Below are 27907 nucleotides of genomic sequence, written 5' to 3'. Positions count from 1 at the left end.
ACGCGGGGGTCCATTGTCCAAGCGCCATTCGGCTCAAAGCGGAAGAACAACAATTTTTCTCCGGCTGGAAAACGCTCGCCTTCTAAACACGCGACGGAACGAAGAGTAGTCACTTGAAACGGTTCCATTTTGGAACGAGGTGCAGTCGCGCGTTCCGGCTTTGGGTGGCAGACAAAGCGGAAGCGGAAGTGAACTCGCGAACGAGGCGCAGGCGCACGACGTTTGTTTGCTCCGGCGCCCAAATGGCGAACAGGACGGTGAAAGACGCCACCAGCATCCACGGGACGAACCCGCAGTACCTGGTGGAGAAGATCATCCGGACTCGCATTTACGAGTGCAAGTACTGGAAGGAGGAATGCTTCGGGCTGACCGCCGAGCTGGTGGTCGACAAAGCCATGGAGCTCAAGTTCGTGGGCGGCGTGTTCGGGGGCAACATCAAGCCCACGCCGTTCCTGTGCCTCGCGCTCAAGCTGCTGCAGATCCAGCCCGAGAAGGACATCATCGTGGAGTTCATCAAGAACGAGGACTTCAAGTACGTGCGCTTGCTGGGCGCCATGTACATGCGCCTCACCGGCACGGCCGTCGACTGCTACAAGTACCTGGAGCCGCTCTACAACGACTACAGGTACGCGCATGCGCATCATCATCATCATCATCATCGTCGTCAACTCCGGCATCTTCTGGACAATCGTATGTTCTGTGCGTCAAAACACGTCTGGAGGGAACCGCTTCTTTTACCTGTCGATTTGCTCACTTTGCTCATCGCTCACAAGTTCCAATCTGGCCAAAATGGTTTCTTTTCTTCTTCTTCTTTTTTGCCTGGCAAAAAGAAAGTGGGTCTGGACAGGCGTCCGTAGACAGCGATTCGGAACCGGCCGAAAACAGGCCAATCAAATCCGTCCATTTGTGGCAACAACGGCATAAGTCATTCACTACTAGGATTTTGACTCCGACTTCCCACCGAAAAAAAGACTTGAAGTGTGGCTTTTCTGACGTCACGTTCGCTCATTGCTTCATTCCGCTGTCTGTTAGCTCAGGTTTGCCCCGCCTCTGAAATGCGACCGATAGGGCACGTGACCAGACTCGCTCTCGGCAAAGCCAACCCGAACCCTTTAAAAAAAAAAAATACATATGCTCCCTAAGCCAGTTATTTATTTGCACTTGGAATTTGTGCTGTTACGACGTGAAAACTTGCTGACTTTGTAGAATGCCGACCGTGACGCTTTTCGCTCTGTCTGCAAATCCAAAACCACCGCAGGAAGATCAAGACCCAGAACCGCAACGGCGAGTTTGAGCTGATGCACGTGGACGAGTTCATCCACGAGCTGCTCCACTCGGAGAGGATGTGCGACATCATCCTGCCGCGGCTGCAGAAACGCCAAGTCCTGGAGGAGGCCGAGATGCTGGAGCCCCGCGTCAGCGCTCTGGAGGAGGACCTGGACGAGGACCTGGACGAGGCGGAGAGCAGCAGCGACGACGACGACGAAAACGGCGGTGGCGGCGAGCGGCCCGACGGCATCCCTGGCCCCGAGGCGCACCGGCGGCCCCGCCGTGACGACAGGCCGCACCGCTCGCCCTCGCCCCGCCGCCGCCGCCGCAGCCGCTCCCCCCGCCGCAGGAGTCGCTCGCCCAAGGCCCGCCGGAGCCCCGACGGCCGGAGGGAGCGCCGCCGCGGCAGCAAAAGCCCGCGCCGACACCGGGAGCGCAGGCGCCGCTCCAAGTCGCCCGCCGCCCACCGTCGGAGCCACCGGCGCCGCAGCCACTCCAAGAGCCCCGACAAGAGCGCCAAGAAGAGTCGCAAGAAGAGTCGCAGGGGCGACCAGTGACGCCCGCTGGCCCCGCCCCCGCAAATGAACCTCCTTTCTTTCTTTTTTTCTACTTTCACGTTGGCTTGATTGCGCACGATTAAAGTTGTGACTTTTCATCACTCGGCGTCTACATTCCGTCATTCAAAAAAACAAGAAAAGGGGGGGGGCGGGGGGGGTCGTCTGAAGGTGAGTTTTTTCACACATTTCGGAAGCCAATTTTGTGAAAATGTTGCCTGCTTCCATTTGTTGTTTTTTTGCGAAGAGGCGACTCCAGCGCTGTAGGTGGCGCTATACACTATCAACAGATGTGATCCAGCAGCCATTTGAAAGCCAACCGGGCCGTGTCGTGACCTCATTCGCTGCCTGGCGATCGCGACCGCCAGCTCGCTACTTTCTCTTCGCCGCGCATCGCGTGACCGCCGTAACTCTTACGACGCGTAAATCACCGACGATTTCTTGTGAATGAAAATGTTTTGTTTTCGCGTCGCCGTCAAGCGTCCGAAGGCAAATGGGTTCACCCGAGCTCAAGTTCTGGCTCGGCATCGTATGGCCCACTCGACCTCCGATTGGCTCATCGGTCCTCAAATGCCAAAAGTTAGCCAATCTAATGAGCGTAGGCGGGTTCGATTTACAGCTGTCTCTACTCCGTCTATCTGTGTGCACCCGGGACTGCACCGCCGACACCAACCATCAATCACACCTCGCATGTGAGGGATTGCCAATCTGAGTGGGCGAGCGTCCTTGTCAAGTGGGACATGAAGTGCCGCTGGGGGTCACCGCGGACGGGACCATCGACCGGCCCATCGCATGGTTCGAGGGCACCTGACCAGGATATCAAGGAAAAATTGGAGGTAAGAAAACAAGGATCAAAACGTGTCCTCGTTCAGCCCACTCGGCGTCTTCAAACCTCAAACCTTCTTCTTGTCCGTCAAACGTGCGCGTGGACGACTTCCCGTCTTTGCGACATTGCGGGGCTCAAACACGCGCTTCTTTTCCCAGGTTTAACTACACTTGTGGGGCCCAACTTGAACTTGTGGGGCCATTTTGGTGGTCAGACCTCTTTTTGAGGGTCAAGACTTGGTTTTAGACTTTAGGTTTGAATTGGGTTGTGGTTGAGGGGAAGGAATGGGGGGAGGCAATCATTTTTCATGGTTGGGGTTCGGGGGAGGGGCTAGGAAAGGCATCGTGTCAATGACATGTCCCCACCACGTGCAACACACCCACGACATGGCGGCCAGGCGGGAGCGTACGAGCGCTATCAGGAAGTATGAAGCGGACCGGTTGGGTCGGGCCGGGACGCAGGCAGGGAGAATGCGGCCCGGTAGGTTCTCGCTCCCCAAACCGGTCGGTGCGACTCGGCCGACAGGACGGACAGCTTGCGAAGGACGCAAGACCGAAAGGAAGGCAGGAAGACGTCGTCGGGGCTTGCGGCGGACTCGGCAACATGGCGCTCAACTTAAGCAAAAACGGCGGCGAGCTGATGGCGGCCTACAAGGACGTCGTGGACGGACGCTCCGACGTCAACTGGTCGGTGGCGCTGCCGCCCGCTCGCCCGCTGCGACCGTGTGTGTGCGCGCGTTTGACACGTACGCGTGTGTGTGTGTGTCTCAGGGCTTTGATGACCTACGAGGGCAACAGCAACAACCTCCGCGTGGCGGGAAAAGGAGGTGAGGGCGCTGCTGTGACCTTTTTGGAGAAGGCAAGATGACCTTTGACCTGTGCGTGCGCGTGTAGGCGGCGGCCTGGAGGAGATGGTGGAGCAGCTGAACAGCGGCAAGGTCATGTACGCCTTCTGCCGGGTGCAAGACACCAACTCGGGCCTGCCCAAATACGTGCTGGTCAACTGGGTGGGTGAGACCTTTGACCTTTCGTGCGTGTGCCAACATCTTGAGAACGGGAAAGCAATTCTGACATTTGCCTTCCAAATGGTCTTGTTGCCGTGGGAACGGCTTGAACCGACGGTCGCGGCGCTTCGTTAGCAAAGTTAGCATGTCTTAGTTGACAAACAAAAAGTGACCGTTGGCCATAAAAAAAGAAAGCGGGTTGTGCTGTGGTTTCAGCAAACAAATGTCAACGTTGTGGCAGCTTCACAACGGTGCGATCTCGATCCGGTCTTGACGGCAAAACGCCTTCCGTTCCCGGACGAGACCCTCAAAAAGTGGTCTGAGGTCGAGACCGAGGCCCGTCGGGCCAAGATGACCTTTGCACATTCTAAGCGTCATTCGGGCTCGATGTTGAAATGTCCGCTCGTAACCCCGAAAGCGGTTTGGGACTTGTTTGAAGTTTCCGCAGGTGCGAAGGTTCAACGCCGCCGTCTTGTCGCGAGGAAGACTGAAACATGTAAAGCATTTCTGAAAGTTGAAGGCGTTTTTGCCACGCGGCGCTCCTCGTCTTTCCCGCCTCTTCATCCATTTGTCGCCGGCGCGAGCACGACATCAACGGTCGAGCGGCAGAATGTGCGGTCGAGTCCCGTCCGACCGTTTGGACTCCAACTTGTGCTTGTGACCCCGACGATGATGTCATCTGCCGTCTGGCCAATCAGAAGGCGTGACGTGCCGTGTGACGTTGCAGACGGGCGAAGGCGTGAAGGAGGCGCACAAGGGCCTGCGCACCAACCACTTGGGCGCGGTGGCCAACTTCCTGAAGGTGAGAGCGGCCCGCCTTTGCCCGCCTTTGCCCGCCTTTGCCCGGTCTTGCCTTCTTGCCGGCGGCCATTTTCAAGTTGCGGGTGCGCGCAGGGGGCCCACGTGACCATCAACGCTCGCGACGAGGACGACGTGGATCCCGACGTCATTCTGGCCAAAGTGTCCAAAGCGTCGGGAACCGACTTCAACTTCCACAAGCCCGCCGCCCCGCAGCCCGGCGACCTCCCCCGCCGAGGAGCCGTGGTGAGGCCACGCCCACCGCACCGCCGCAAAAAAGCGTCGAAATGCCCGCCTCTTCATTTTAGCGCGCCTTCTTTTCAGGGCTCCGTTTATCGCAAAACAAACGCCGTGGAGGAAATTCAACTCATCAACAAAGATTCTTTTTGGAGCCAATCGCAGGTACGCGCACACACGCGCGCGCACACGCACACACATACGCATAAATGGCAGCAGTCCTGGTTGGCATGAAGGAAAGTGTTGTAAAAATATTGCTGTTGCGTGTTGACAGAGGGAGGAGGAGCTGCGGCGTGAGGAGGAGGTGAAGAAGGCGGAGCTACAGAGGCAAGCGGCGGAGCAGGAGCGGCGCGACTTGGAGGAGAAACGCGGCAAAGAAAGAGAAAAGCAAATCCATCAGCGAAACGTCACCATCGACCACAACAGGTGAGTTTTCCTTCGCCAGTTTTGCATCTTGACGGCAAACGTGGCATTAATGACGAGTGTGTCCTGTCCTGTCCTGTCCTGTCCTGTCCTGTCCTGTCCTGTCCTGTCCTGTCCGTCTGTCAGACTGCTGCAGAAGCAACGAGAGGAAGAAGAGCGGGAGAAAGAAGAACTACGCCGGGTGAGCGCTGGTTGGCTCCAAAAAACGTGTCCGTTTGCCAAACGCGGGTTTGAGGACTCAAACGCGGCAAGCACAAAGGAATTGATTTCCAAAAGCAAAAGTCCAACAAGACGCTTGGCCGGTTCTACTTTTGTCCAAAGGCCGAGTTGTGCATGAAAATGTGCAAATGTGGTTTGCGTTGCAGAGCGTGCAGGACGCAGCGGAGAATCCAAGCCCGGGGATGAGGTGGGCCCGGTCAGCGCAGGCCGCCAACGTGAGCGCCATCATGCTAATCGCCATCATGCTAATGGCCATCATGCTAATCGCCATCATGCTAATGGCCATCCGTCCGTCCGTCGGTCGGTTGACGCCTCGCTTGCGCTTGCGTGTTGCCAGGAGGCCCAGGTTCTCATCTCGCAGCGCTCCTTCAACCCTCGCGACATCTTCAAGACGAGGGAGGCGGCGCCTTTGGACCTCGGCTACGGAGGCTCCGCCCCCAAAGCGGGTAAGAACAGCCGTGGTGACGTCGAGCCCAGACTTTTCCAATGCCAAACATTTGCCTCTTTTATTTGCTTTTGCGGACTTTGCTGTCGTTGGTGAGTTTGCGAGCGTCGTTGCATTTGACGGAAAGCTTGCCGGCAACTCTCGTCTTGCCGGCAACTCTCGTCTTGCCGGCAGCTCTCGACTGTTGCCGGCAACTCTCGTCTTGCCGGCAACTCTCGTCTTGCCGGCAACTCTCGTCTTGCCAGCAGCTCTCGACTGTTGCCGGCAACTCTCGTCTTGCCGGCAACAGTCGACTGTTGCCGGCAACTCTCGTCTTGCCGGCAACTCTCGACTGTTGCCGGCTGAGCCGATTGACTTCCAGCCGCTTCCGAACAACGTCCCGAGTGCTTCTCGTTAAAGTGGTTTCAGATGTTCCAGGAGGCTTTCTGGCACCGGGCTGAAAATTTTCTTCTGCCGGTTGCGCTGCAGGTCCACATGAAGCAAAAGAGCCCCGCCTCCAAGGCTGCCACGCTTTATGATGATGCTGATTTTGATTTGGACTGGACTTGGACTCCAACTTGCAGTGCACATTCACGACTTGCGCTGCAGTCCCAAAAGTGACAAAAGCGCACACACACATAAACAACAAACTAGTCTTGTACTAGTCCACATGGGTCTTGGTCTGGAGGCTCTCGGTCTGGGATTGCGAGGCCTTTTTAAACAGCCGGACTCTGGACTTCGGGTGGAGACCGGCGCCCGTGCGCTGCAAACATAGCTTCGATTCAGTGCCGCAAACGTGAACACGGGTGAGAGCGGCTCAAGTTTGTCTGTTGCGGAAGACGCTTTTCCATTGACACAAAAAGTGCGTCGCCGTTCAACCGACTCCAAATCTTCAAATCTTCTTTTGAGCTCTTTTCATTTGCTCAAACTGAGATTTGACAATTGAAAAGTTTGAAGAGAGAGGACGCCGTTGAACCTTGTTGCGGTTTTTCATGGGCCAGCCTCGACTCGGTGTCAGTCTGGACCCTTAAAAGTCTTGGTCTGGTGTGTTGTGGTCTCGAGCAAGTCTTGTCCTGGGACGCCGCGATTTTGGCCACACGGCTGCCATCCGGCGCTGACGAAGCCGACTGATGGGAGTCCCAGGATGACCACCACTTCCGACATGGTCGGTCCCAGGTTCCGCAGGGCTGATTGGGATTTCTTTGAGGAAAATTGGGCTCCAAATGGGCTATAATCCCGTTGGGTTCTTTTTGCCGTTACGAGGCCATTTTGTCACGTTTTCACTTGAACTTCATGGAAGCCAACCCTAACCCTTCCGTAGGGAAGCTGCGAAGTCCCTTTCTGTCCCAGCAAGCCTTGGACAGTCCTCAGCCTCCCCTCGGCCACAAAACCTTTCCAGCCTGGGAGCCGGCGATGTCCATCCCGCCGCCGGAGACTTCGCCCACCGACCAGGAAAGCTTCCAGTCCTTCGACCTTCCCGCCGGTCGCCAAACTTCCGCCGCCCAAAGCGTCTTGCCTTCTTGGACTCCGCCCTCCTTGCCCGGTCCCAACCCGACCTCCACCGACCACTTCCTTTCACGTGCGGCGGTGGCCGCCGCCTCCTCGCCCGTGATGCCTGCGACTGCCCAGGCTGCAGGTGCGTCATTTTCTGTCAAGGACTGCCGAGACATAATGAGTCCAGATGGACAGGACAGGACAGGGCTAGTCAAGCAGGCAGGCGCCGCTATCGGTACGGGACGGACTAGGACGAGACGGGGGGGCAATGCGCAGGACAGGACACAAACTTAGCAAAGAGGACTCCATAGTAAACCAGGCAGTGCTAGCAATGGAACGGGACAAGACTGAACGGGACAGGACAATTCGGTGCAGTATGGAACACAACAGGACTAGGACAGGGAAGAGGTGGGGTAGTATGGGACAGGACTGGACAAGCGTTTTGAGTCAGGCAGTGCTATTTCCCGTAAGGAAGTCTCGCTAAAGGTAGGACAGGACAGGGATAGTAGACCAGGCTGGGTTATCAATGGAACAGGATAGGAGAGGACCAGGACAAGTAATAGCCAGGCACTCCTGTACCCTGTAAGCAAGGTATCATGTAACGACAGTTCCGGACAGGACAGGCCAGGGCGAGGAAAGCGGGCCAGTGCGACCAATGGGACAAGACAAGACAGGACAGAACGGGGTGGGATGAGGCTGGACGGCATAAGAGTTGCCAAACAGGCGCTGCTACCGCTCAGACAAGACAGGATGGTATTGGGACATGACAAAGAAAAAGGGGCAGGACAGGAGAGCTAACGTGTAGCATGCGGCTAATGAGCCACGGCAAGCCGGACGTAACGTGCGTCTCTGCGCAGCCGAGGACGACGATTGGTCGGACGAGTTTGACGACGATCTGTACCAGGCGGCGCCGGGCGGCGAGCGGCTGAAGGCGCTCGCAGACGCCATGTTTTCCACAGACGTGCAAGACAACCAGTACGCCGTGCCGAGGCGCGTGGGCGGGGCCGTCCCTTTCCAGGACGCCGGCCAGGACGCCGGCCAGGACGCCGACACGGTCAGTCGGGACGCAAACGAAGGGGTCGAGGATGCGCTCGCTTGCTCGTATTTTCACACTTGACGCTTGATTTCAGGCCCGAGACGGCGACGGCGACGGCGACGGCGACGGCGACGCGGGACAAAACATTCGTGCCAAAGCCGTGTACGACTACCAGGCCGGTACGTACGTGCAGCGCACACACACACGCGCGCACACAAGCTCCACCCACAAAGCGTTGTGTGTCACCCGCAGCCGACGACACGGAGATCACCTTCGACCCCGATGACATCATCACGGGCATCGAGATGGTGGACGAAGGCTGGTGGCGAGGTTACGCCCCCGACGGCCATTACGGCATGTTTCCCGCCAATTACGTTGAACTCTTGTAAAAGCCGTTTGCCGTTGGAGGAGCGTCACGTGACTCGCCAACGCTGCCGCTGGAAGTCCAAACCTTTGGCCTCTCCTTTTTCCAGGCCCGTTTGTGCGTGCGTTGTGACTTTTTTCAACGGGGAATCTGATGACGGGTTGTTTGGCCCGATTTTGTGCTTCTTTTGACGACGGCGATCCCAACTGCAACAAATTCAGAGTCAATAAAGCTTTAGGATTCAATCTTGTGGCCGTTTGTGTTATTTTGCCAGGCGTCAAAGTCAAAACAAAACATCAACAAGCATGTGACGCTCTTCAAGCTTCATCTCAACATGGAACAGCTGTCGAAGACTTCTGTTTTCCTCGCACACTGTTGCCGTGACGATCCGCTGTTTATAAAAAAGAATCATGCTATTTTTCAGGCTCTCAAAATGGGCAAAAACTCATAAAAGGTTGCACGTCAATATTTTAGATGTCATTTCCAATAAATCGCTCAACAGCGCCCTCTACATTTTGGAGGCAAAACAGTCCCAGTTATGCATTTCACTCACTTCGATTTGTGAACATTGGAAGGCATATTCATCAGCCTAAGATCTTCCCAAAAGTCTTTTGGAGCCATATGCTAAACCTAACAGGAAGTCGGCCATTTTGAATTTTGCTGATTCGGGTGGCGTAAACCAAAACTCAAAAGCAAAAAGTCACGATGTTTTGAATACACGTCAGGCCTGGCTGGCAAACAACAACAACAAAAAACACACAAAAACCATCAAATCCATATGCAAAGGTTTATTTTGCCTTTTTCCCCCCAAAATGTGCAGGCAGCACCCGTGCAACATGCAAGTACCCCAAAAGTGAATGTAGGACTTTGAATGCGGAAATTCATTGTTGTAAATTCCGTGCGAAAGAAGCCAAGTTTAGCAAACGACACATTCTCGCAATCGCGTTCTCTGACAAACAAAAGGATTTGAAAAGAGTGGAGATTTGTTCTCATTTAAATCTACTTTTAGAACTTCTCAAGCCCCTAGTATTATATTTTGTCTTGTTTTTCTTTCACTCGTTTTTTTTTTTGTCTCCAAACGTGCAGCAACTTGTTGAATTGTTTGTGCTTTGAAAATGGACGATTGTAGATTGATTGAGTGGAGCCCCGAAAGAATGTCAAATGTGTCAGTGGCATCATCCACTCAGTTGCGTGCTGTTGTCATTTGATTGTTGCTAGCGATGTGTTCTTTTTTTTCTTTCTTCTTCTTCTTCTAGCGATGTGTTCTTTTTTTTCTTTCTTCTTCTTCTTCTAGCGATGTGTTCTTTTTTTTCTTTCTTCTTCTTCTTCTAGCGATGTGTTCTGCTGGAGGCGAAATTGACAACAATAAACGATACTTCTCATTTGTGTGTTATTCCGGAATAGGACGAATAGCACACACGACAAGCGGATGCAGGATGCAGATCCCGGGGCAGTGAACATCCAACGCTTTTGCGCCCCCCTCCCCACCTCTCTCTCTCTCTCTCTCTCTCTCTCTCTCTCTCTCTCTCTCTCTCTCTCTCTCTCTCTCTCTCTCTCTCTCTCTCTCTCTCTCTCTCTCTCTCTCTCTCTCTCTCTCTCTCTCCCACTTGCGTCGCGCCTCCGACGCGCGCGCGCAACACCGGAACGCAGCCCGCGAACGTGCGCACGCATGCTCCCGGGGACGCCGTGAGAAGTTCACACGGCTCGAATAACGTAGTAAAGTTGCCCTTTCTTCCTCGGGAGCAACTTGACGCGGAGGCGTAGAAACGTTTCAGTCGGTCACGTCAAGGCGCCGCTAACTCGAATTGAACGCCTTGGATGGTGCATACATGATGAGTTTACGCGTGGAACTCGTTCCACACTTCAGGCAGCGAGCACGACGGCGTCCGTGAACGCCGCAGGCAGGCAAGCAGGCAAGCAGGCAGGCAGGCAGGCAGCCAGGAAGCTAAACGCTAACAGCTAGCAGCGAAGCGCTAGCTCTTTCGCCTCGCAACTGTTTTCATCGCACGTTTGGCGACCAAGTGGAGCGCCGCATGCGGTCGCCGTCAGCCGGCAGCTAAAGGAGGCGGCTGGTCAACTTCTCGACGCGTTGGCTTGCTGCGGAAAGTGCGCTGCGTCCGCGGCTAGCTAGCTAGTTAGCTTGCTAGCATGCCGCAGCTGAGGGACGACGCCGACTTGGGCGCCAACGACGAGCTGATCCCGTTCAAGGATGAGTGCGAGCAAGACGACAAAACGGCCGCCGCCGCCCGGCGGGACTTGGACGACGTCAAGTCGTCCCTCGTCAACGAGTCCGAGAGCAACAACAACGCGTCGGATTGCGAGGTGAGCGCGCCGCCGGCCGGACGCCCAACTTTCTGCACCGCTCGCTTCTCGTGCTATCCGTCTCGTCTCGTCTCGTCTCGTGTGTTCGGGCAGGCGGCGGACGAGCGAGCCACAAGGCAGCCGGACGCGGTCGGCCGAACCGGGCTCAGCCAGCTGCTCGGCGAAGAAGGTACCGCTCCGGTCGCTCAACGCGTCCTCTTGTTCTTCTTCTAATTGTTGTTGTTGTTGTGGAAGCTGAACGAGGCCCGCGGCCGCAACCGAGCAGGGGTCCGACCCACGTGCGTAAACATCTGACGTCAACCATTCATTGACAACTCATCTGCGTTGAGCTCTGCAGCCTGTCATCGTTTCGCATTTCAAAGTTGAATACAATTGTCGTTCATGCTCGACTTTTAGCAATAATAAATCATGTATTTGTCGGGACTGGCGCCGACTTGTTCATTTACAATGAACAAACTGGCCTGGAGTCCAGCAGTTCATCTTCCAAATACCGATTACTCTGTATTTGAAAAGAAAACGGTACGGTTTCATCAACGTCCTACATGAAACACTAATGCCACCTAGTGGCGCAACATTACCATAACACAAACACGACTTCATGATGTATACTTTGATTTTCAACTTCAAATAACTATAAATGACTGTATCAATGAACTAAAATATACAACCACATTTGTGTTTGGTACCGATATTTGCCCACTTTCATGTTAACAAGTATGAAAAGGCACAAGTATTTATTTGACTTAAAGCAGAAATTTTGCACGTCCAATCAAATAAGCTTTCTCATGTTTACAGTATGATCAAATAACCCCAAAAACTTGCCTTTTTTGTTGTTGTCATTTTTGAGTTCTTTAAAAAGGAGGCAGGAAAAATAGAGGGAAAAGTTGTGTAAAAAAATTGCGTAAGAATGGCAGAATTTATTTGTAAGCAAAATCGCCTCAAAAATAATATATTTCAAACTAATACTTAAACTGAATTAAAGCAGCATTTCTGGAAAAAAAAAAACGACCAAACGTGCTCTAAAAAGCCCTTTAAACGAACAAGATTGGGAAAAAGTCCAATGAAAGTCAGGCTTGTTTATCTGACGGCCGTTTCCTTGACATGTCGTGACGTGGCAGCGCTGAGGAGGCCGACCGGGGGTCTCTTCCAGCTCCCGGCCTACATGGGCTACCCTTTCTTCATGATTCCCGACCTGTGCGGGTCCTATCTGGCCGGCGGAGGCCTGGCGGCGGTAAGTCAACCGCACGCCACATCAACACGTCAACAGCGCGCATGTCAGATGTGTCATGTCACGTCTGACGACGTGACGAATGAATGACTTCATAACACGCGAGTCGCTCGTTGCGGCTTGCGTGGCAGCGACAAAGCTTCGCTTTTGCAAATGAAGTTACGACGAAGACCAGGGCAAGACGGGAAGCCGTGCTAATGGCTAAGCTAGCAAAATGTGCTCACAAACGAGTGCTAATTGCTAATAATGGCATGCTAATTGCTAAGCTAGCAAAATGTGGTTTGGAGGGTTTGGAAGGTGCAACTCGAAGCAAATGAAGAAGTCAGTGGGGAGGAAACGACCCCAGAAACGAATTTGGACCGTCAACTCCCCACGAATGCGCGTTCATGCGTCTGCTCGTGCACGTATGCCCGCTTGCGCAGTATCTGCCGTGGCAGTGGCCCCTGCTGGACATCCCCGGAAGAGCAGCCACGAGAGACTCGCCCGCTCACCTGCTCGGCGCCGCCTGCCGCTCACACGACAACATGGCGGCCCCTCAGCTGAGCGCTGGCGCGCGTGTGCGCCTGCAGTCTAGCGGCGTGCCGGCCCACCTGGCTCACCTTCACCCGCTGCTGTCCTACCGGCCCGAGGCCCCGTCGCCGCCCGACGCAGGTGAGACGCGCCGGCGAAGGGCGCTATCGTAAACGCGCGTGACGCTCACGTGTGCTCCCGCAGGCTCGTCACGGCCGCCGCACGCCGCCCGCTATCCCGTGGCGCACGCGCTGGATTGGCTGTGAGTACAAACTTTGGTGTCGTTTGTCCCAAAATCGTCAACACAAGCCGTGTGCTGCCTTTTTGCTAAATATTGTTTGCTTTTCTTCTACCACAAAATCGGGATGTAACGATATCCAAACTTTCCAAGCCACATTGCGATCGTTATCCCGATATTGTGGGCGGGATGGCGATATTAAAAAAAGGTCAGCATATTGTATAAAAAAAACAAAAACCACACACAATATTGTGTATCACAGAAATGCAAACCAACAGCGGAAGATTTCATATTGAGGCGCTTACTTGCTAATGCTCGCTAATTTGCCGTTTGTCCACATGCGCATTCATCTGACATTAGCGTGGCTTTGAAACATGCCAAAACATGCCGTATGAAAATGAAACTGCACTAAAAAACTAACCACCAGGGGGTGCTAGAACTGCACGAAAGGAAACCAACTTGACATTTTGAACAGATGTCCTGCTTTTAATATCATGACAATGACGGCATCGTGGCCGTGTTTAATATCGCAATATCGCCGTCATCGTTACAACCCTACCGCTAAACAATAGCCAATAAATCAGTGATTGGTTAATAAATGGGGGAAATTGATCTGTAAGGCAAACGTTATGTCAAAATATTCAAGAGCAACAACAGCCCTCATACGGAGCCAGTTCGGATGTTTCGTTTTTTTCAATTCTTTGTGCATGTCTAGTTGTGTTGCGCTGTTTTGTGGACTGCTCGCTCGCTGCCGTGTTTTCATTTTGTTTGCTGCTTTGAAAGTTTGCTCAACAAACTTGGTCACGTCGCGTCCGCTCGTTTGTTTTGTTTTAGTGCGTCCGAACCCAATGCCCGCGTCGCCAGCTAACTTAGCTTAGCGTCGCTTGCTCCATGACTAGCAGAGTTGGAAAGAAGGGCTGCGATCGTCTAAGCGTTCTTTTCACAATGCCGATGATTCTTTTGGCTCGATTTTTAATCCCTCAAAACTTATTTCAACTTTGTTGTGAACAAAAGTTTGCTGCATGAAGTCCTAAATTGAAATGTTGCGTTTAAAACATGCAAAGATTTTCAGGCTTGCTGGACAAAATCATCACGTTGCGCCCGACTGACGTGATTCCTCCGTGCAGCTCGTCGCCCGGCCTGCTGAGCGCCTCGCCCTCATCTTCTGCCGCCGCCGCCGTCGCCATCAAACAGGAACCTGGAGAGGCCCGAGAGTGCAGCCCGCTGAGGTACCGCGGACGGCAAATGTCACTCAAATGAGCAGAAGTGCGTGCGGCTGGCCGCCATTTTGGATGTGGCCTGTAAACTCGTAATTATTGCGATTGACTGGAGGAACTTGTTGGAATGATCCGTTTGGGCGCCACGCTGATTTGCTGGGCAAAGGCGGGACATCCTGGACAATACTTGCAGCTGATTGGACGATGCGGACAACTGTGCGCGATGCAAAAGGGCTGCGCTTTGCCACATCCAATATGGCAGCCACACGTCCTCGGCCGCTCACCTTAACGCATTTGCCGTCTCCGCCCTACCAGGAAGTCATCGGCAGCGGCGCAGACTGTCGTGGTGGTGGGTGGAGGTGGCGGTCAGAAGGTCAAAGGTCACATCAAGAAGCCTCTCAACGCCTTCATGTTGTTTATGAGGGACGAGCGGCCCAAAGTGGTGGCCCAGTGCCAAGTCAAGGAGAGCGCCACCATCAACCAGATACTGGGACAGCGGGTCAGTGCGTGTGCGTGTGCGTGCGCGTGCGTCCATGTTTGTACATGCAAAGACCTTCGTGTGTGTGTGTGTGTGCACAGTGGCATTCTCTGAGCAAAGACGAGCAGGCCAAATACTACGAGCTGGCCCGGAAAGAGCGTCTGGTCCACTCGCAACTTTACCCGGGATGGTCGGCCAGAGACAACTACGTCCGTTAACGCACACACGCACGCACCGACCATTTTTCTTGATGTCAATCATTTGTGTGTGTGTTTTTTGTGCACGTGAGCAGGGCAAGAAGAAGAAGAGGAAGAAGAGCAAGAGCGAAATCCATCAAGACGGTAAGGCAGCCGTGTTGTCATAGCAACGCGCCATGTCGCCGCTCACCTGTGTGTGCGCGCGTGTTGTTTTTCAGCCGCCACCGCCGCCCCCCCCGCCGCCCAAACGCACGCCGCTGTCGCCCGCGCACGATGAGACGGCCGACGCCAACAACGCTGGCATGTACACACGCGCTCATCTGTCGCGCCCGCACACAGTCTCCCATCTGTCACACACGCACCTGTCCCAGGCCAGCCCCGCCTCCTCCGTGGACTCCCCGGCCACGCCTACCACGGCGCTGGCGTCACCCGCCGCCCCGGTGCCCACGTACACAGAACACACACACGGCGACGACCAGCCGCTCGCCCTCACCACGAAGCCGGCGCGCGGCACGCACGCCCCCGTGCCGGCCGCGCCCACCTCGGAACCGCCCTCCGCCTCCTCCTACAGATGAGCCGATCGGCTTTCAAATGTTTTCTTGCAGTCGGAAAGCGACAAGTTTGTGGTCAATATTTGACTTTGTCCTCACACGTTTTCCTTCATTTTCACGCACAAACTTTTTTATTGTCAAATAAAAGAAATGAAATGAACATGATGTCCGTTTCTTGCAAGTGCTGATGGCGGCGCAAGCGTTCCGTATCAAAGTCACATTTGACGTTTGTGCTCACGTCAGCAACCCTAAAAATAGATATCGAATGTGTCACTGGAAAGAAGGCAAAAAAAAAAGTTTTTAAAGCAAATTCATCACCAAATATAAAAGAATAATTGCGTTTGAATAACGAAATGAAATATGGAAAGAAAGCGTGGGGGTAACTTGCGACACCCCTTTTGATAGAAGGTTCGCAAAATGGACGGATGCTTCTGGATTGAATGCTTTTATCTCCACAGGTGGCAAGAGTAGCACCACTAGCGGTACGTAGGCGCCCTCTAGTGCACAGGCGTCAAACTGCGGTCCAGCAGGTTTGGGAAGTTTCTCTCTTCCAATACAAGTTTTTTTTCTTTTTTCTTTTTTCTTTTTTTTTACGAAAACGTAAAAGTGTGAGAAGTTCAACGTGGCTCGCACTTTCGGAATGTGTCCCATGAGGCGTTCGCGGCTCCCCGATGAACTGTAAATGATTGACCCGCTTCGATGTGTGTTTCGTAAGCGTTTTTTTCCCGCCGCTCAGGGACCAGCAGCGAACAAGTCGCGAACTGACCACACGACGCCAAACCCAAACAAGGCAAAACAACAACAACAAAAACTGAATCCACTCAAAGCAGCGACGATCGCCGACCAAAAGCTCACAATTCCCACGGCCTCTTTGGTCAGTAAAACGCAGCTCCGGACACGGTCTGCTGACGTCATCAAAACGCGTCGCCTCACCGTGCAGCAAGAATGAAAATGTGACTGCGCAAATTACAGGAAACGAGAAGAGCTCTAAAAGTTTTACATTTGTTTTTAGCTAACGTAGAAACGGAATAAATCCAATTTTAGTGAAAAATGCCTCGCCACGGTCGAAAAAATGGAATTCCAGACAGGTGGGTGAGACGACTTGCTTGAACGTTAACAAGCGGACTCTGAGCTCGTCCAAGCTCATCTCAAGCTCGCCAATTTCTTCCCTTTTTTATTTATAAAGTTAGCGAGGGGAGCAAATTTCACAGGAAAAACTTCAGACGTTCCCTCGATAGTGATTGGCCAGTCGGGAATGAGACGCAATCATTCACTCATTTGAAGTCGGGATTCGAACCGGCGACCCTTCGAACGCTGGTTCGGGCGCCATTTTATTTCTCTCCAGCCATCCGTTGTCTCCAATCCGTTTATCCTCACGAGGCCGTCGTTTAAAAAAAGACCAGTTATGATCATTTTCATTGTATTTATTTTGATTCGTTTTGTGTTCCGGCGTGGGGTGTGGGGGGGGGGGGGGGGTTCTTCCTCAGGACCAGCCAGTCACTTGGTGCAGAGGTCTCCATAGCAACGCCTCCCTCTGGGGACGCGGTCCAGCTCAGGCGTCGGCCGGTTGCAAGAGTGAGGGGAAGTGGCAGTAAAACAGGCTAAAAACAAACAAACAGTCGATCTCCTGTTTTTCTTGACGTTGGCTGTTGTCGTCGCCACCTTTTGAAAAGACTTGAGTGCGCCGGCTGACAGGATGTCGGCGTCATTTTCGAAATCTGTTTTGCCGAAAAGCGTCGTGAGGCTGAGATGCGCTCGCCTGAAAAAAGTACTTCAAACACAAAATGCTGGGCTTGAAGACAAGGCCAGAAAAAAAGCCACCGGCAGCAAAATGTCCTCCGGTGGCCACAAATGGCGATGTTTGCTCGACTTCCATCAACGGCAATTCCCGCTCAAAATGTGGTCCTGCCGAAGGTCGTGACCTTCAGATCCACGATTGGCTGACTGGACGTGTGTGCGTGTGTTTTGCGCGCAGGTGGCTGGACTACCTGGCGGTGGGCAAGCGACTGGGCGGGACTCGTTTTGTGGCCTTCAAGGTTCCTCTCAAGCAGGTGAGCGCCTCGTCGTCTGGCCGGCCGCTGGTGGCGAATGCTAACGCGCAACTCGCCGTCCCGCTCAGTCTCTGAACCGGGGGCTGGCGCCGGCGCAGGCCTTCGGACCGTGGGAGCTGCTGGACGCCGTGCGGGCCGACCGGCAAGAACTGGGCCTCGTCATCGACCTGACCTTCACCACGCGCTACTACGGACCGCAGGTAGCGTCCGTTTGCCGGCGTCCGTTTGCCGGCTGCCGTTTGCCAATCATTAGTTTGCTTACACGATCGTCGGCTCGCCAGCTTGCTGACGCTTCCGTCTGTTTTCTGGCTTTCAAGATATTGAACAAATAAATGTGTCGAAGTTCCATTTTAACCTCTTTGACGTCCGTTTGGATCTTTCGGTTCTGTCCGGAAATTGTGAAGAGTGAAACGGAGGTTTACAAGCGTACGCTTGCGTCTTCTGGAGTTTTGTACGCTCGTGTTATTTTGTTGCCTCTAATAACCTGTTGCAGGACCTGCCGGCCTCGCTGCGCTACGTCAAGATTCCCACGGCGGGCCACGTGGTCCCCGCCGCCGACGCCGTCCTGGCCTTCAAGCGAGCCGTCCGCCGCTTCCTGCGAGACAACTGCCGCAACGGTTAGCCCGGCCTCGCCCGACCTCGCCCGACCTCGCCCGGCCTCGCCCGGCCGCCGCTGGCTCACCCGTCCGTCCGTCCGTCCGCTTTGTGTTGCAGACAAGCTGATTGGCGTCCACTGCACGCACGGACTCAACCGCACGGGCTACATGATCTGCAGGTCGCTTGCTCATGGAGCGCGCATGCGTGTGTGCGTGTTTGATTGCTTGATGGAGGCTGCGCGCGCGCGTGTGTGTGTGTGTGTGTGTGTGTGTGTGTGTGTCAGGTACCTGATCGACGTGGACGGGATGGATCCTGCCGAGACCATCAAATGTGAGTGACGCGCACGTGCGCGCGCCTTGTTAGCAAGTGACACGAATGCGTTTGTGCGTTTCAGTGTTCAACTCGTGCCGCGGCCACGACATGGAGCGAGGAAATTACATCCACGACCTTCGCAATGGAGCCCGCCGAAGGTGCGCGCGTCTTTCTTTCTTTGATCATTTGGAATGTCGGCCCTCGCCACATCGCACCCGCCGCTTGCTATCGACTTCCTGCAGGCTCAGACATTCATTCTGAACGGTGGCAGATGATTGATTGGCTGATTGATTGGCTGATTGATTGTCTGATTGATTGGCTGATTGATTGGCTGATTGATTGGCTGATTGATTGATTGTGCACCGCAGCAGCAAAACGCTCGTCGTCTGCAACGATTGACGGAACTGCTTGTTAACTTTTGTGTGTTTTTGCTGTGTGAGCGTTTATGTTTGCGCGCTCACGCACACGCTTTTTGTCCGGGCAGCAACGCGGGCATGGACGAGCGCCCGCCGGCGTGGGTGCAAGGACAAGCCGTCCATCAGAGACGGGCCGGCGGCAGCCCGCCTCAAGACGGACGCCGGGGCGACGGCGCCGACGCCTTCGGGTACGTGCTTGCGCGCGCACACACGCTCGTCGTCCTCATTCCCGCCGACGAACAGACGGGGACGCGTGCTAATTGCTAAGCTAAGCGCCACGCGAGCACGACCAGACGTCACGCGAGCGCGTCATCGTGCAAGCTCGAGCGCGGCGTGACTGACGCTGAAACGATTTGAAGAGGAAACGTCGTCGTCGTCCGACGCTAAACGGACGCACAAATGAATTTGTCACAAGCTCGGGAAATTCCAAACGGGGGGGGCGGGCCACTTCAATGCTGGAGGACGCCGCCATTTTTTCATGGGTGCTCTTTTGGCGGTGGTTCCAAGTTGGAAGCCAAAATGCATTTTTGTATCTGTTGCTTCACTAAAAATGGTTTTAGACAAAAAAACTAAACATGTTTTCTTTCTGCTTCCCGCAGATTTTTCCCACCAGGATCCAGAAGACGACAACCGCATGAGTGGCCCCAAAATGATGGCCCCCGGTATGTGTGTGTGTCTGAGTTTGTGCACGTGCTTGTGTGTGTGTGTATGTAAAAGGCAATAGTAACCGTGTCTTTTTTTTGGGGGGGGGGGTCCACTTCCTGCAGATTTTTCCCACCAGGAGCCGAAAGCCGAGGACCGCCCCAGTGGCCCCAATATGAGCGCCGCCAAAATGACTGGCCCCCCCCGTGAGCGGCCCCCCCAAAGTGGCCTCCTTCCCTTCCCGCGCGCACATTTTGCCACCAACTCCTCCGGACGGTCCCGGCCCCGGGTTCGGCACGCGCCAACCCAATACACGCCCCGCTGGGCCAATCAGCGGAGCGCTGAGGACGAAGGCTGGGCCTGAACGCAAACGGGAAACTTTTCAGCTTTGCTTTTTACAGACAAGTTGGCCTCCGCTAAGGCTAACCAGTTAGCCGTTAGCCTGCTAGCTAAGGCTAGCATTTTCTTTCAAGTTGTATCCTGTTCTCAAACGTGTTGTAGGGTTTTGATTTGTGTCTGAACTGGTTCCGCCTTGACCGGAACGGATTTGAACTGTTGGAAGATGCTCATCCCTCCGCCGCTCTGATTGGCTGCCGCGTTCGGCTAGGCCACGCCCCCCTGCTTTCGAAGCCCGCTAACTCCAACTGACTTGACTCTTGATTTTGAAATGCATGCCTTAACCTTCTAATGTTTTGGGGACAATTTTTACTTTGCTTTGAATTTCGTTTTTTGTATTATTTTGATTACTTTTTAAAGCAGTTGTTTTAAAGCTTTGCTTTAGTTTTTGTTAGTTTTAGCATCTGTTTAATTTCTTTTTAAACATATAGAGTATTTATTGACTACAAGATTTATATAAAAAAAAAATTAAAAAAAGTCACAGTAAGTATTGAGTATTAAAGTAAACTACAATTCCCAGACGACTGTTCGACCTTCCTACTTGGGTTTGGCCACCAGAATATGTTTCGAATAAACCCCCGAGAGCTCCCAATATGTGAAATAAATTGACAGGGATGAAAACATTTAAAACAAAGGACATTTTTCTATGATTCATCTTAATTTTATAGCTGTCAAATATACACAGTTAATTTTTAAAAAGCACTCGTTTGAAATGTATGGTTGACAAAAATGTTTTGCAATTGTGTTTTTATTTATTTTGTGAACTCGAATAACCTCTTAATGCCCGAAGAAAGCTGGGCGAGGCTCCAGCACGCACGTGACCCGTCAGGAGGATAAAAATGGATGAAAAACCTTGAATATGATCAAAAGGGCGACCTGAACTGTCAAAAATGTATAACATGATAATGTTTATTTTATTTTTTTAATAGATTTTTTAGATTTGCCACAAACACAATTTCAGCAGTTCAATTAAACCGTTGAAAATGTAAACAATTTATGCTTGCGTCGTTGGTTTAAAATATTAGCGGGATTACTCGCAACAAGATGGAGTTGATATTTGACTAGGATTACGTACCCGGAATGACGTCATTACAAACCTTGCGAGCCTACATCTATGATGTCAGAAGTGAAAACAGGACAAAATTTTCTGTATCGGGAAATGTTCGCTTTACTTAATTTCTGCGTTTGAAGGAATAAACACAGAATTCAGTGTTGATGTTTGTGCTTGTAGCGGAGGCTGGTTTTTGCTTCTTCTTCGGGGACACGTAAAAACGCTTGGCTGCAGGTGGAGCGACGCCACGGCGCCGCCCGGAGGCGACATCCGGCATTGCGAGTCTCACCAAGGCATTTGGCGTCGTTGTTTTGCTTCAAACTGTTCGGAGCGGCCCAATAAGGTAGGGTGACCTTATTCCCATTTCCCAAAAAAGTGGGCCAAAGAGGCAGGTTACCATTTGATACAGAACATGCAGGGTATTTTGAATGTTCCATCATTTCCGCGAAACTGACGCTCGTCATGGAAGCACAAAGTGTGAAACTTGACAAACCTCCGGCGTGTATGCGTGCTAGCAGATAAGAAAACGGGAAGTGTCGATTGTGGTGTCCCTTTAAAAAAAAAAAAAGAAAAAAAGATTGTGGTGTCATCTCCAAGGAAAATATTCCATCCGAACTAAACGCTCGCTTGTGTTGTCAAACTAAACAAAAACTGCGAAAAAAGATCATCCGTGATTTTTGGCAGCTTTTTTTTTTTTTAAAGATTGGCCAGTATTGAGACGAGACATGAAACAAGCAATGAGTCGGCCTTTCCTGTTGTTTGTCCCGCCCCCTTTTACGAGCAATCAAGCGCAGCTGGGAAAAAAAAAAGAAAGCTACACAAAGAGGCGAAAAAAATTAAGCAATACAATTATATACGAGCAACTTCTGCAATGTGGAATGATTTGAATCGGTCAAGAAATTTCAGATTGGTGGCAATGATGTAGAGCAGGGTTCACCAATTCTGGTCCTCGAGGTCCAGAGTCCTGCAGGTTTGAGATGTTTTCGCCGACTAGCACACCGGATTCATGTAATCAAATCATCAGCATGCCTGATAACGATCCTGATCTTTAGTATGATGTGTAGGCGAAAACATCTAAAACCTGCAGGACTCCGGACCGCAGGGACCGGAATTGGTGAACCCTGATGTTGAGTGTAGAATATGTCTGAGAGCGATTCTTAGGGTGGAGAATTGTGGAAACTCTTGGAACGTGAAGCACATTTGTGGTTGTCATATTTCGAATCAGACACATTTTGAAGAGGGGTGTAGAATAAGCCTGAATGTGGCAATTTGGAGGTGAAAACAAACCCGTGCACACGGTCTGTTATTGTGCGTTAATACGTGTGTTGTGAACGTTTTGAGTGGAGCGTGATGGGAAAAGTCTATACAAGTGCACATTGTAATAATAATGACTATCCAAATTGCATATTGCAGTCCACTCAATGATTTCAAAGTGAAGAGATGAAAGTGGAATTGAGTCGCCATTGCGATCAACTTGATGCCCGAGTCTGCCGGGCCGCCGCCGGGGGCGCTGTCGCGCGCTTGACTAGCCATAAGCGGAGCGAGAGGTGCATGAAATGGGGAAAAATGGCGGATCATGTGCAGGTGAGCGGGGGCTTGGCGTGTTTGCAACCGGCGCGCGCGACGGACGGACGGAGCCTCGAGGAGGCCGCGGGCGTCGGGACTCTGGCGAGGAAGTCGCGAGCGGACGGCGAAGGCTGGGCCCGCCGGAGCAGCGACGGACACCGCCGCAGTCTTCGGCCGTCCGAGCGAGCGACGAACGAGCGAGCGAGCGAGCGAGCGCCCGCCAGCCCGCCACCGTTGCGTGGCCTGCTGCTGCAACGCCGGGGCCGGCGGTTGGCTTCGCCGCGCGGGGTTTCGTCGTCCACCGGGCGGACGAGGGACGAGCGACGAGCGCGTCTCTCGCGGACCAGCGTCGCCCGTTGTTTTAATCGCCGCTTCGGAAACAACAATGAAGGGCGACCGTGGCGGGCGGTCTGCTCGGCTAACCGGTCGTGCGCCTGCCGCTCTCTGGCCCGCCCTGGCCAGCCAGCGAGCGAACGAGCCACCATCGCCCGGCGAACGCTCACAAACCACATCGGAAGGAGCCTCCGTTTGCCGCCTTTTCATGTCCGGGACATTTTGCGGCGCGTTCCGAGTCGCCAACTAGCCATGCTAACGTTAGCATAAGCCGAGACATCAACTCCTCCTCCCGCCCGATTGCAAACAAGCCGCTTGTTGTTGTCGTTTTTTGTTGAGGTGGACAAATGGCCAAAATGTCGGACTGTCGCTTGATTGCGCGTGAGCTCGAAACGAGTGGAAACGCTCTATTTCCTGCCGTCTTGTTTATATTGGTTACTAAGCAGCGCCGTGCTGGCCACTTAGCCCGCTAGCGCTAGGTGGCTAAGCTAACCCGCAGCCACTGCTCCTTATTGCCACCGGACGCTCGATTCGGTCCAACCAGCCAGCGACGAGCGCGCGCTCGTCACGACGAATGTCAAATGTGTCCGGCGGCAGGCAATTCGGGGCTCGTGCGCGTGGACTTCGGCCCCGTATGCGCTCCACGTTGCTTTCAATGAACTTTGGCTGACGTTCGGCACGCACGTCGCTCGCTCGCTCGCTGCAGTTTGTTTGTTTGTTTGTTTGTTTGTTTTATTGATTTAGTTCTCTTACTGGTCTGAAACAATCGCGTGCTTCACAACGAAGCCTCATCTGTAACTGCGATGCGGGAGCAGCCAGGACATGTCATGTTGTGTTAGCATTAGCATGTGTGCTAACGCGAGACTCCACATGAGCGGACGAGCTTCACTTCTGAAGCAGGTTTTTTGTTGCTCTTTCCTTGAGAAAGATGCTTGCTTCGGCGTCTTACCAAAATTAATCTCGTCTTGTTGAAAAGAAGCAAAATGAGGCAATAGTTTAAAAGTTTTGTTTGAAAATGTTTAGACTGAATAAACTTAAACACAATTTTCACTGCAGTCTTAACAGAACCGGAAGGTGACATTTTGAGCACAGCCCAAAAAAAACAACAGAAAATTCGTTGTCGCGGAGACTCCGCAGAAACTCCGCAGAAACTCCGCAGAAACTCTTTGGCCGCGCCGGCGTCACTCGCCACATCCATCGGCAGTCATTTGAACTTGACGTGGTCGCCGGCCCAATCCCACATGTGTGTGCGTGTGATTGCGCCAGTGTGCTTTGGACTGATAAGCGCCGTCTGTGTCGCCGCAGGGCCTCGCCCAGCTGGAGATCCTGTGCAAGCAGCTGTATGAGACGGCCGACACGGCCGTGCGCCACCAAGCCGAGAAAGCCTTGGTGGAGTTCACCAACGGACCCGACTGCCTCAGCAAGTGTCAGCTGCTGCTCGAGAGAGGAAGTGTGAGTCGCAAACGCTGGCACCGGAACGTCAAACCCACACCAAGACCGAGACCAGCTTGAGACTCGGATAAGCCCAAGACAGAGAGTAGACCAAGACCTCGGACAAACCAGAAACGAAACTAGACCGAGCTCCGGACTACTGTAGACCGAGACCTAAAGACGGGCTTGAGACCAAGACTCAGACTAGACCCGAGACCTCGATAAACTTGAAATGAGACCCAGTCCAAGACTGGACGAGTGGGAACGCCCAAAAGGGGTCTGGGCCAGGCAGGCTACAAATTGAGTTTGTTGCATGAATCCCGTTTTTAGTTGTTGCCGCTTTGGTGCTTCTCTCACCCGCGTTTAGAAAATGTCCCAAGCGCAACACCATGAACATGAAATGGACCGAAGGCCGTGACTCGTCGGGACGTTTGATAGCACTGATTTTCACAAACGTTAACGCGCCAAGACTCAGCAATGCCGAGTCCCGCCATCGCTCCTACTTTTGATACGCCATCGAGTTTTATTTGACGTATTGACCAAAAATGGTAAAGAAAGAGCTTTTGTCTCAGACGCAGATGAGGATTGGTCGCCAAAGTCCAGCGGCAACAAATGCTGACTGAGAATGTTTGTTTTTTATCTGAACTCATTCACTCCTATCCATTTTCACCGAAGCAACCCCCTTTGCTCCCAGCTGCTTAACTGGATTTGGACTGATTTTGCAAGGCCCACAGAATATTGTGTTCTATTGCTTTAAAAGCACGGAACCTACCAAAAGAACGATTAGTGTCTCTTCTTTCATCAGCGAAATAAAAGAAGCATATTTCTATCTGTTTCGGTTTTGCAGCAATTCGCTTTCGAATTTCGCCAAGTTTCATCATTATTCACAAATCTGTTTAAAACGGTGAGGAAAAGAACTCTCTTCTACTCTGCTGCCACCTGCTGGCCGTCTTTGTAATAACAGCATTCTTAAAGCGTCCTCTTGTGTTCAGAGGCTGCGTCAAAGTCTTCTGTATGCTCTAGCATAAAACAACAACATTTAAATACGTCTTTGGGAGCCTGGTCATAGTTGAAATGGAACGCATTTACAATTCGGTGGCTCGAACGTGCGGCCGATATCTTAAAAGAAGGCCCGGAACGCCGTCCCGTGACACGCGTGCTTTTGTGTGTCCGCAGTCGTCGTACTCGCAGCTGCTGGCGGCCACTTGCCTGTCCAAGCTGGTGTCCAGAACCAGCAACCCGCTTCCCCTGGAGCAGCGCATCGACATCCGTGAGTTGTTACGCAAGCCGAAAGGCCTTCACGTTCCATGCACGAGGTCACCTTGAGGTCACCTTGAGGTCACCTGCAAAGGTTTGAATGCATTTTAGGCCGGTGGTGAAATTTCACCTGAAAGCCAAACATCACAAAGTTCTTGTGAGTCGTGTGAAAAGTCCAGTGACGTGCAAAGGAGGATCCTGTAGCTGAAAAAGCTCACGCCAATTTTGGCAAAGAGCCGACTGAGCGCCGTTCCGCTGCCTTTTTGGATTTTGCCGGTTGATGTGAAGTCGGGTGTGGATTTTGGGCGGGCGCGAACGCAAGCGTTGCTGAGGTGCGCGTGTGCCGGCAGGGAACTACGTGCTGAACTATTTGGCCACGCGGCCCAAGCTGGCCGCCTTCGTGACGCAGGCGCTGATCCAGTTGTACGCCCGCATCACCAAGCTGGGCTGGTTCGACTCGCAGAAGGACGACTACGTCTTCCGCAACGTCATCGCCGACGTCACGCGCTTCCTGCAGGACAGCGTTGAGCACTGCATCATCGGCGTCACCATCCTGTCGCAGCTCACCAACGAGATCAACCAGGTGGGCGGGGCCCGGGCAGGTGCTGGGCGGGATGACCACGCCTCCGCCGCCGCCGTCTCATTGTGTGTCTGTGGCCAGGCGGACACGACGCACCCGCTGACCAAACACCGGAAGATCGCCTCGTCCTTCAGGGACTCGTCGCTCTTTGACATCTTCACGCTCTCCTGCAACCTCCTCAAACAGGTCGGTGCTCGCCGCTCGCCGCTTGCACGTGTCGATCCGTCCGTCCACCCGTCCGTCCGTCTCGCTGCATCTGCGTTGGATTGCGGCTCTTCCGCTAAACAAGTCGTTGCACATCCACACAAATGTACTTTTTGTCATTGACATTTTTTGTCTCCATCTTTGAAAAGTTCCCGTCATATTGTTGTATTTGTGTTGGCTTTGCCGCCATCGCATTTGAAAACGGTTGCGTGCTTTGTTTCCCGCGGCTGGCAGGCATCGGGCAAGAACCTGAACTTGAACGACGAGTCGCAGCACGGCCTGCTGATGCAACTTCTCAAGTTGAGCTACAACTGCCTCAACTACGACTTCATCGGGACGTCCACCGACGAGTCGTCGGACGACCTTTGCACCGTGCAGATCCCCACGTCCTGGCGCTCAGGTAGCCTCGTCGTCCGGGGTCAATCGCAATCGCACCTTTTCATGAAAAGTCATCCAATGCAATTGGCCTGACGTGGCATGAAGAGGAGTTCCAGTAGAAAACAGTCGTCGTTGATGCTTGCTTGTGCGTGCGTGTGAAACACTAATGCCCTCAAGTGGCAGAAAACGACACGTCTGACTCGCACTCCGTTTAACCGGTTAACTGTAACTTGATGAATTATTTACTATTCAATCTTTGAATGATTTCAAAGATGCAACCGCGTTTGTATTTAGTCGCCATATTTGGTGACTCATTAACACGATTAAGGCAAACGCGCCAAACTCTTTTATTGTACGTTTACGACGAGTTACGATGCAAAGCCTGATTTATTTTCGGATGGAAAGTTGTAATTGACTGACAGCGCTAGTGTGCACGCGTGTGTGCAATATGACGTGAGCATGAAATGTTGCATTCAATCGGATTTGTTGGTACCGGCAGGAATGAGTTTGTGTTTTGTCTTGTTTTTTTGCCAACTGCTGATTTTTCTGCCGCAGCCTTCCTGGATTCTTCCACCCTGCAGCTTTTCTTCAACCTTTATCATTCCATCCCACCTTCTCTCTCCCCGCTGGTGAGTGGTCCGGTCGGCACCGGTCCGGTCGGCACCGGCCCGCCGGGCGCTGTTGACCCGCCGGGCGCTGTTGACCCGCCGGGCGCTGTTGACCCGCCGGGCACTGTTGACCCGCCGGGCGCTGTTGACCCGCCGGCTTTGCGCGCAGGTGCTGTCGTGTCTGGTCCAGATCGCGTCCGTCAGGCGGTCCCTCTTCAACAATGCCGAGAGGGCCAAGTTCCTGTCGCACCTGGTGGACGGCGTCAAGAGGATCCTGGCCAACCCGCAGGTCCGTCGGCAGGAGGGGGGGGGGGGCTTTTCTATATGTGTGTGTGCGTGACCCGGCCCGCGCTTCCCCACCCACCTACGCAGTGTCTGCCGGACCCCAACAACTACCACGAGTTCTGCCGGCTGCTGGCGCGGCTGAAGAGCAACTACCAGCTGGGCGAGCTGGTCAAGGTGGACAACTACCCCGAGGTCATCCGCCTCATCGCCAACTTCACCGTCACCAGCCTGCAGGTCAGCCAAGCTCAACCTTTGCCCTCAGCGGCCGCTGCATATTTGCTTCCTTGTGCTTGGAAAAGCGCTTGTTTTTTAATCCGGGCTGTTTGTTGAAGTCGTGTCATCGTAATCAAGTCAGCTTCATCCTGATTGGCCAAATATGTTCAAACGTGCAAAGATTTGGTCTTAGCAAGCG

General features: G+C 53.2%; 5 protein-coding genes across 12 annotated transcripts in view; all 5 read left to right on the top strand.

Annotated features, from left to right (window-relative positions):
- The first annotated feature begins 20 nt into the window (after positions 1 to 20).
- On the top strand, positions 21 to 1927 carry prpf38a (pre-mRNA processing factor 38A). Its single transcript, XM_077585683.1, has 2 exons — positions 21 to 625; positions 1259 to 1927. Exons 1-2 carry the CDS (start codon positions 243 to 245, stop codon positions 1824 to 1826), a joined length of 951 nt encoding a protein of 316 aa, XP_077441809.1. The 5' UTR covers positions 21 to 242; the 3' UTR covers positions 1827 to 1927.
- A 1074-nt stretch (positions 1928 to 3001) lies between these two features.
- LOC144034270 (drebrin-like protein B) lies at positions 3002 to 8892 on the top strand. 2 transcript variants are annotated; one of them, XM_077542954.1, is made up of 14 exons: positions 3004 to 3335; positions 3420 to 3475; positions 3543 to 3655; positions 4380 to 4454; positions 4547 to 4696; positions 4775 to 4852; positions 4962 to 5113; positions 5237 to 5291; positions 5476 to 5544; positions 5667 to 5775; positions 7075 to 7389; positions 8105 to 8301; positions 8378 to 8462; positions 8536 to 8892. In XM_077542954.1, the coding sequence occupies exons 1-14, from the start codon at positions 3076 to 3078 to the stop codon at positions 8670 to 8672; spliced, it is 1851 nt and encodes a 616-aa protein (XP_077399080.1). In that variant the 5' UTR covers positions 3004 to 3075; the 3' UTR covers positions 8673 to 8892. The 2 variants fall into 2 exon arrangements, with proteins under 2 accessions (XP_077399079.1, XP_077399080.1); XM_077542953.1 differs by having other exon boundaries at positions 3002 to 3335; positions 4547 to 4852.
- Positions 8893 to 10261: 1369 nt separating this feature from the next.
- Positions 10262 to 15548, top strand: LOC144034266 (transcription factor 7-like 1-A). 3 transcript variants are annotated; one of them, XM_077542943.1, is made up of 10 exons: positions 10263 to 10969; positions 11063 to 11138; positions 12088 to 12200; positions 12620 to 12848; positions 12912 to 12969; positions 14010 to 14174; positions 14478 to 14661; positions 14742 to 14849; positions 14933 to 14981; positions 15056 to 15263. In XM_077542943.1, the coding sequence occupies exons 1-10, from the start codon at positions 10796 to 10798 to the stop codon at positions 15112 to 15114; spliced, it is 1215 nt and encodes a 404-aa protein (XP_077399069.1). In that variant the 5' UTR covers positions 10263 to 10795; the 3' UTR covers positions 15115 to 15263. The 3 variants fall into 3 exon arrangements, with proteins under 3 accessions (XP_077399068.1, XP_077399069.1, XP_077399070.1); XM_077542944.1 differs by having other exon boundaries at positions 10265 to 10969; positions 14073 to 14174; XM_077542942.1 differs by lacking the exons at positions 12620 to 12848; positions 12912 to 12969 and having other exon boundaries at positions 10262 to 10969; positions 14073 to 14174; positions 15056 to 15548.
- Positions 15549 to 16044: 496 nt separating this feature from the next.
- On the top strand, positions 16045 to 21016 carry dusp11 (dual specificity phosphatase 11 (RNA/RNP complex 1-interacting)). 2 transcript variants are annotated; one of them, XM_077585385.1, is made up of 10 exons: positions 16045 to 16476; positions 17364 to 17439; positions 17508 to 17639; positions 17933 to 18056; positions 18154 to 18214; positions 18320 to 18366; positions 18431 to 18506; positions 18833 to 18952; positions 19364 to 19426; positions 19532 to 21016. In XM_077585385.1, the coding sequence occupies exons 1-10, from the start codon at positions 16439 to 16441 to the stop codon at positions 19614 to 19616; spliced, it is 822 nt and encodes a 273-aa protein (XP_077441511.1). In that variant the 5' UTR covers positions 16045 to 16438; the 3' UTR covers positions 19617 to 21016. The 2 variants fall into 2 exon arrangements, with proteins under 2 accessions (XP_077441511.1, XP_077441510.1); XM_077585384.1 differs by having other exon boundaries at positions 16051 to 16476; positions 18154 to 18366.
- Positions 21017 to 22314: 1298 nt separating this feature from the next.
- xpo7 (exportin 7) overlaps positions 22315 to 27907 on the top strand; it is a 14977-nt gene continuing 9384 nt past the window's right edge. For 3 of the 4 annotated variants that reach the window (XM_077585383.1, XM_077585380.1, XM_077585382.1), the window contains exons 1-9: positions 22315 to 22437; positions 24058 to 24204; positions 25360 to 25453; positions 25791 to 26023; positions 26102 to 26206; positions 26459 to 26624; positions 27158 to 27231; positions 27380 to 27499; positions 27583 to 27729. In XM_077585383.1, coding sequence (XP_077441509.1) covers positions 22405 to 22437; positions 24058 to 24204; positions 25360 to 25453; positions 25791 to 26023; positions 26102 to 26206; positions 26459 to 26624; positions 27158 to 27231; positions 27380 to 27499; positions 27583 to 27729 — 1119 coding nt within the window. In that variant the 5' untranslated portion in view covers positions 22315 to 22404. Of the gene's footprint in view, positions 22438 to 24057; positions 24205 to 25359; positions 25454 to 25790; positions 26207 to 26458; positions 26625 to 27157; positions 27232 to 27379; positions 27500 to 27582; positions 27730 to 27907 lie in introns of all 4 variants that reach the window. The other variant, XM_077585379.1, reaches the window with a different exon arrangement.

Source organism: Vanacampus margaritifer, chromosome 14 (genome assembly GCF_051991255.1).
Source record: "Vanacampus margaritifer isolate UIUO_Vmar chromosome 14, RoL_Vmar_1.0, whole genome shotgun sequence".
NCBI lineage: Eukaryota > Metazoa > Chordata > Actinopteri > Syngnathiformes > Syngnathidae > Vanacampus > Vanacampus margaritifer.
Note: the sequence above shows the minus strand (reverse complement) of the source record. Positions and strands in the feature narration are given on the sequence as shown.

Coding starts and splice junctions, on each gene's coding strand:
- LOC144034266 (XM_077542942.1), top strand. CDS start 10,796: ATGCCGCAGCTGAGGGACGACGCCGACTTGGGCGCCAACGACGAGCTG. Junction 12,201..14,072: donor CCGGCGGAGGCCTGGCGGCG/GTAAGTCAACCG, acceptor TCCTCCGTGCAG/CTCGTCGCCCGGCCTGCTGA. Junction 14,662..14,741: donor ACCAGATACTGGGACAGCGG/GTCAGTGCGTGT, acceptor GTGTGTGCACAG/TGGCATTCTCTGAGCAAAGA.
- dusp11 (XM_077585384.1), top strand. CDS start 16,439: ATGCCTCGCCACGGTCGAAAAAATGGAATTCCAGACAG. Junction 16,477..17,363: donor AAAAATGGAATTCCAGACAG/GTGGGTGAGACG, acceptor TTTTGCGCGCAG/GTGGCTGGACTACCTGGCGG. Junction 17,640..17,932: donor CGCGCTACTACGGACCGCAG/GTAGCGTCCGTT, acceptor AACCTGTTGCAG/GACCTGCCGGCCTCGCTGCG.
- LOC144034270 (XM_077542953.1), top strand. CDS start 3,076: ATGAAGCGGACCGGTTGGGTCGGGCCGGGACGCAGGCAGGGAGAATGC. Junction 5,114..5,236: donor GTCACCATCGACCACAACAG/GTGAGTTTTCCT, acceptor TCCGTCTGTCAG/ACTGCTGCAGAAGCAACGAG. Junction 5,292..5,475: donor AGAAAGAAGAACTACGCCGG/GTGAGCGCTGGT, acceptor TTTGCGTTGCAG/AGCGTGCAGGACGCAGCGGA.
- prpf38a (XM_077585683.1), top strand. CDS start 243: ATGGCGAACAGGACGGTGAAAGACGCCACCAGCATCCACGGGACGAAC. Junction 626..1,258: donor CCGCTCTACAACGACTACAG/GTACGCGCATGC, acceptor AAACCACCGCAG/GAAGATCAAGACCCAGAACC.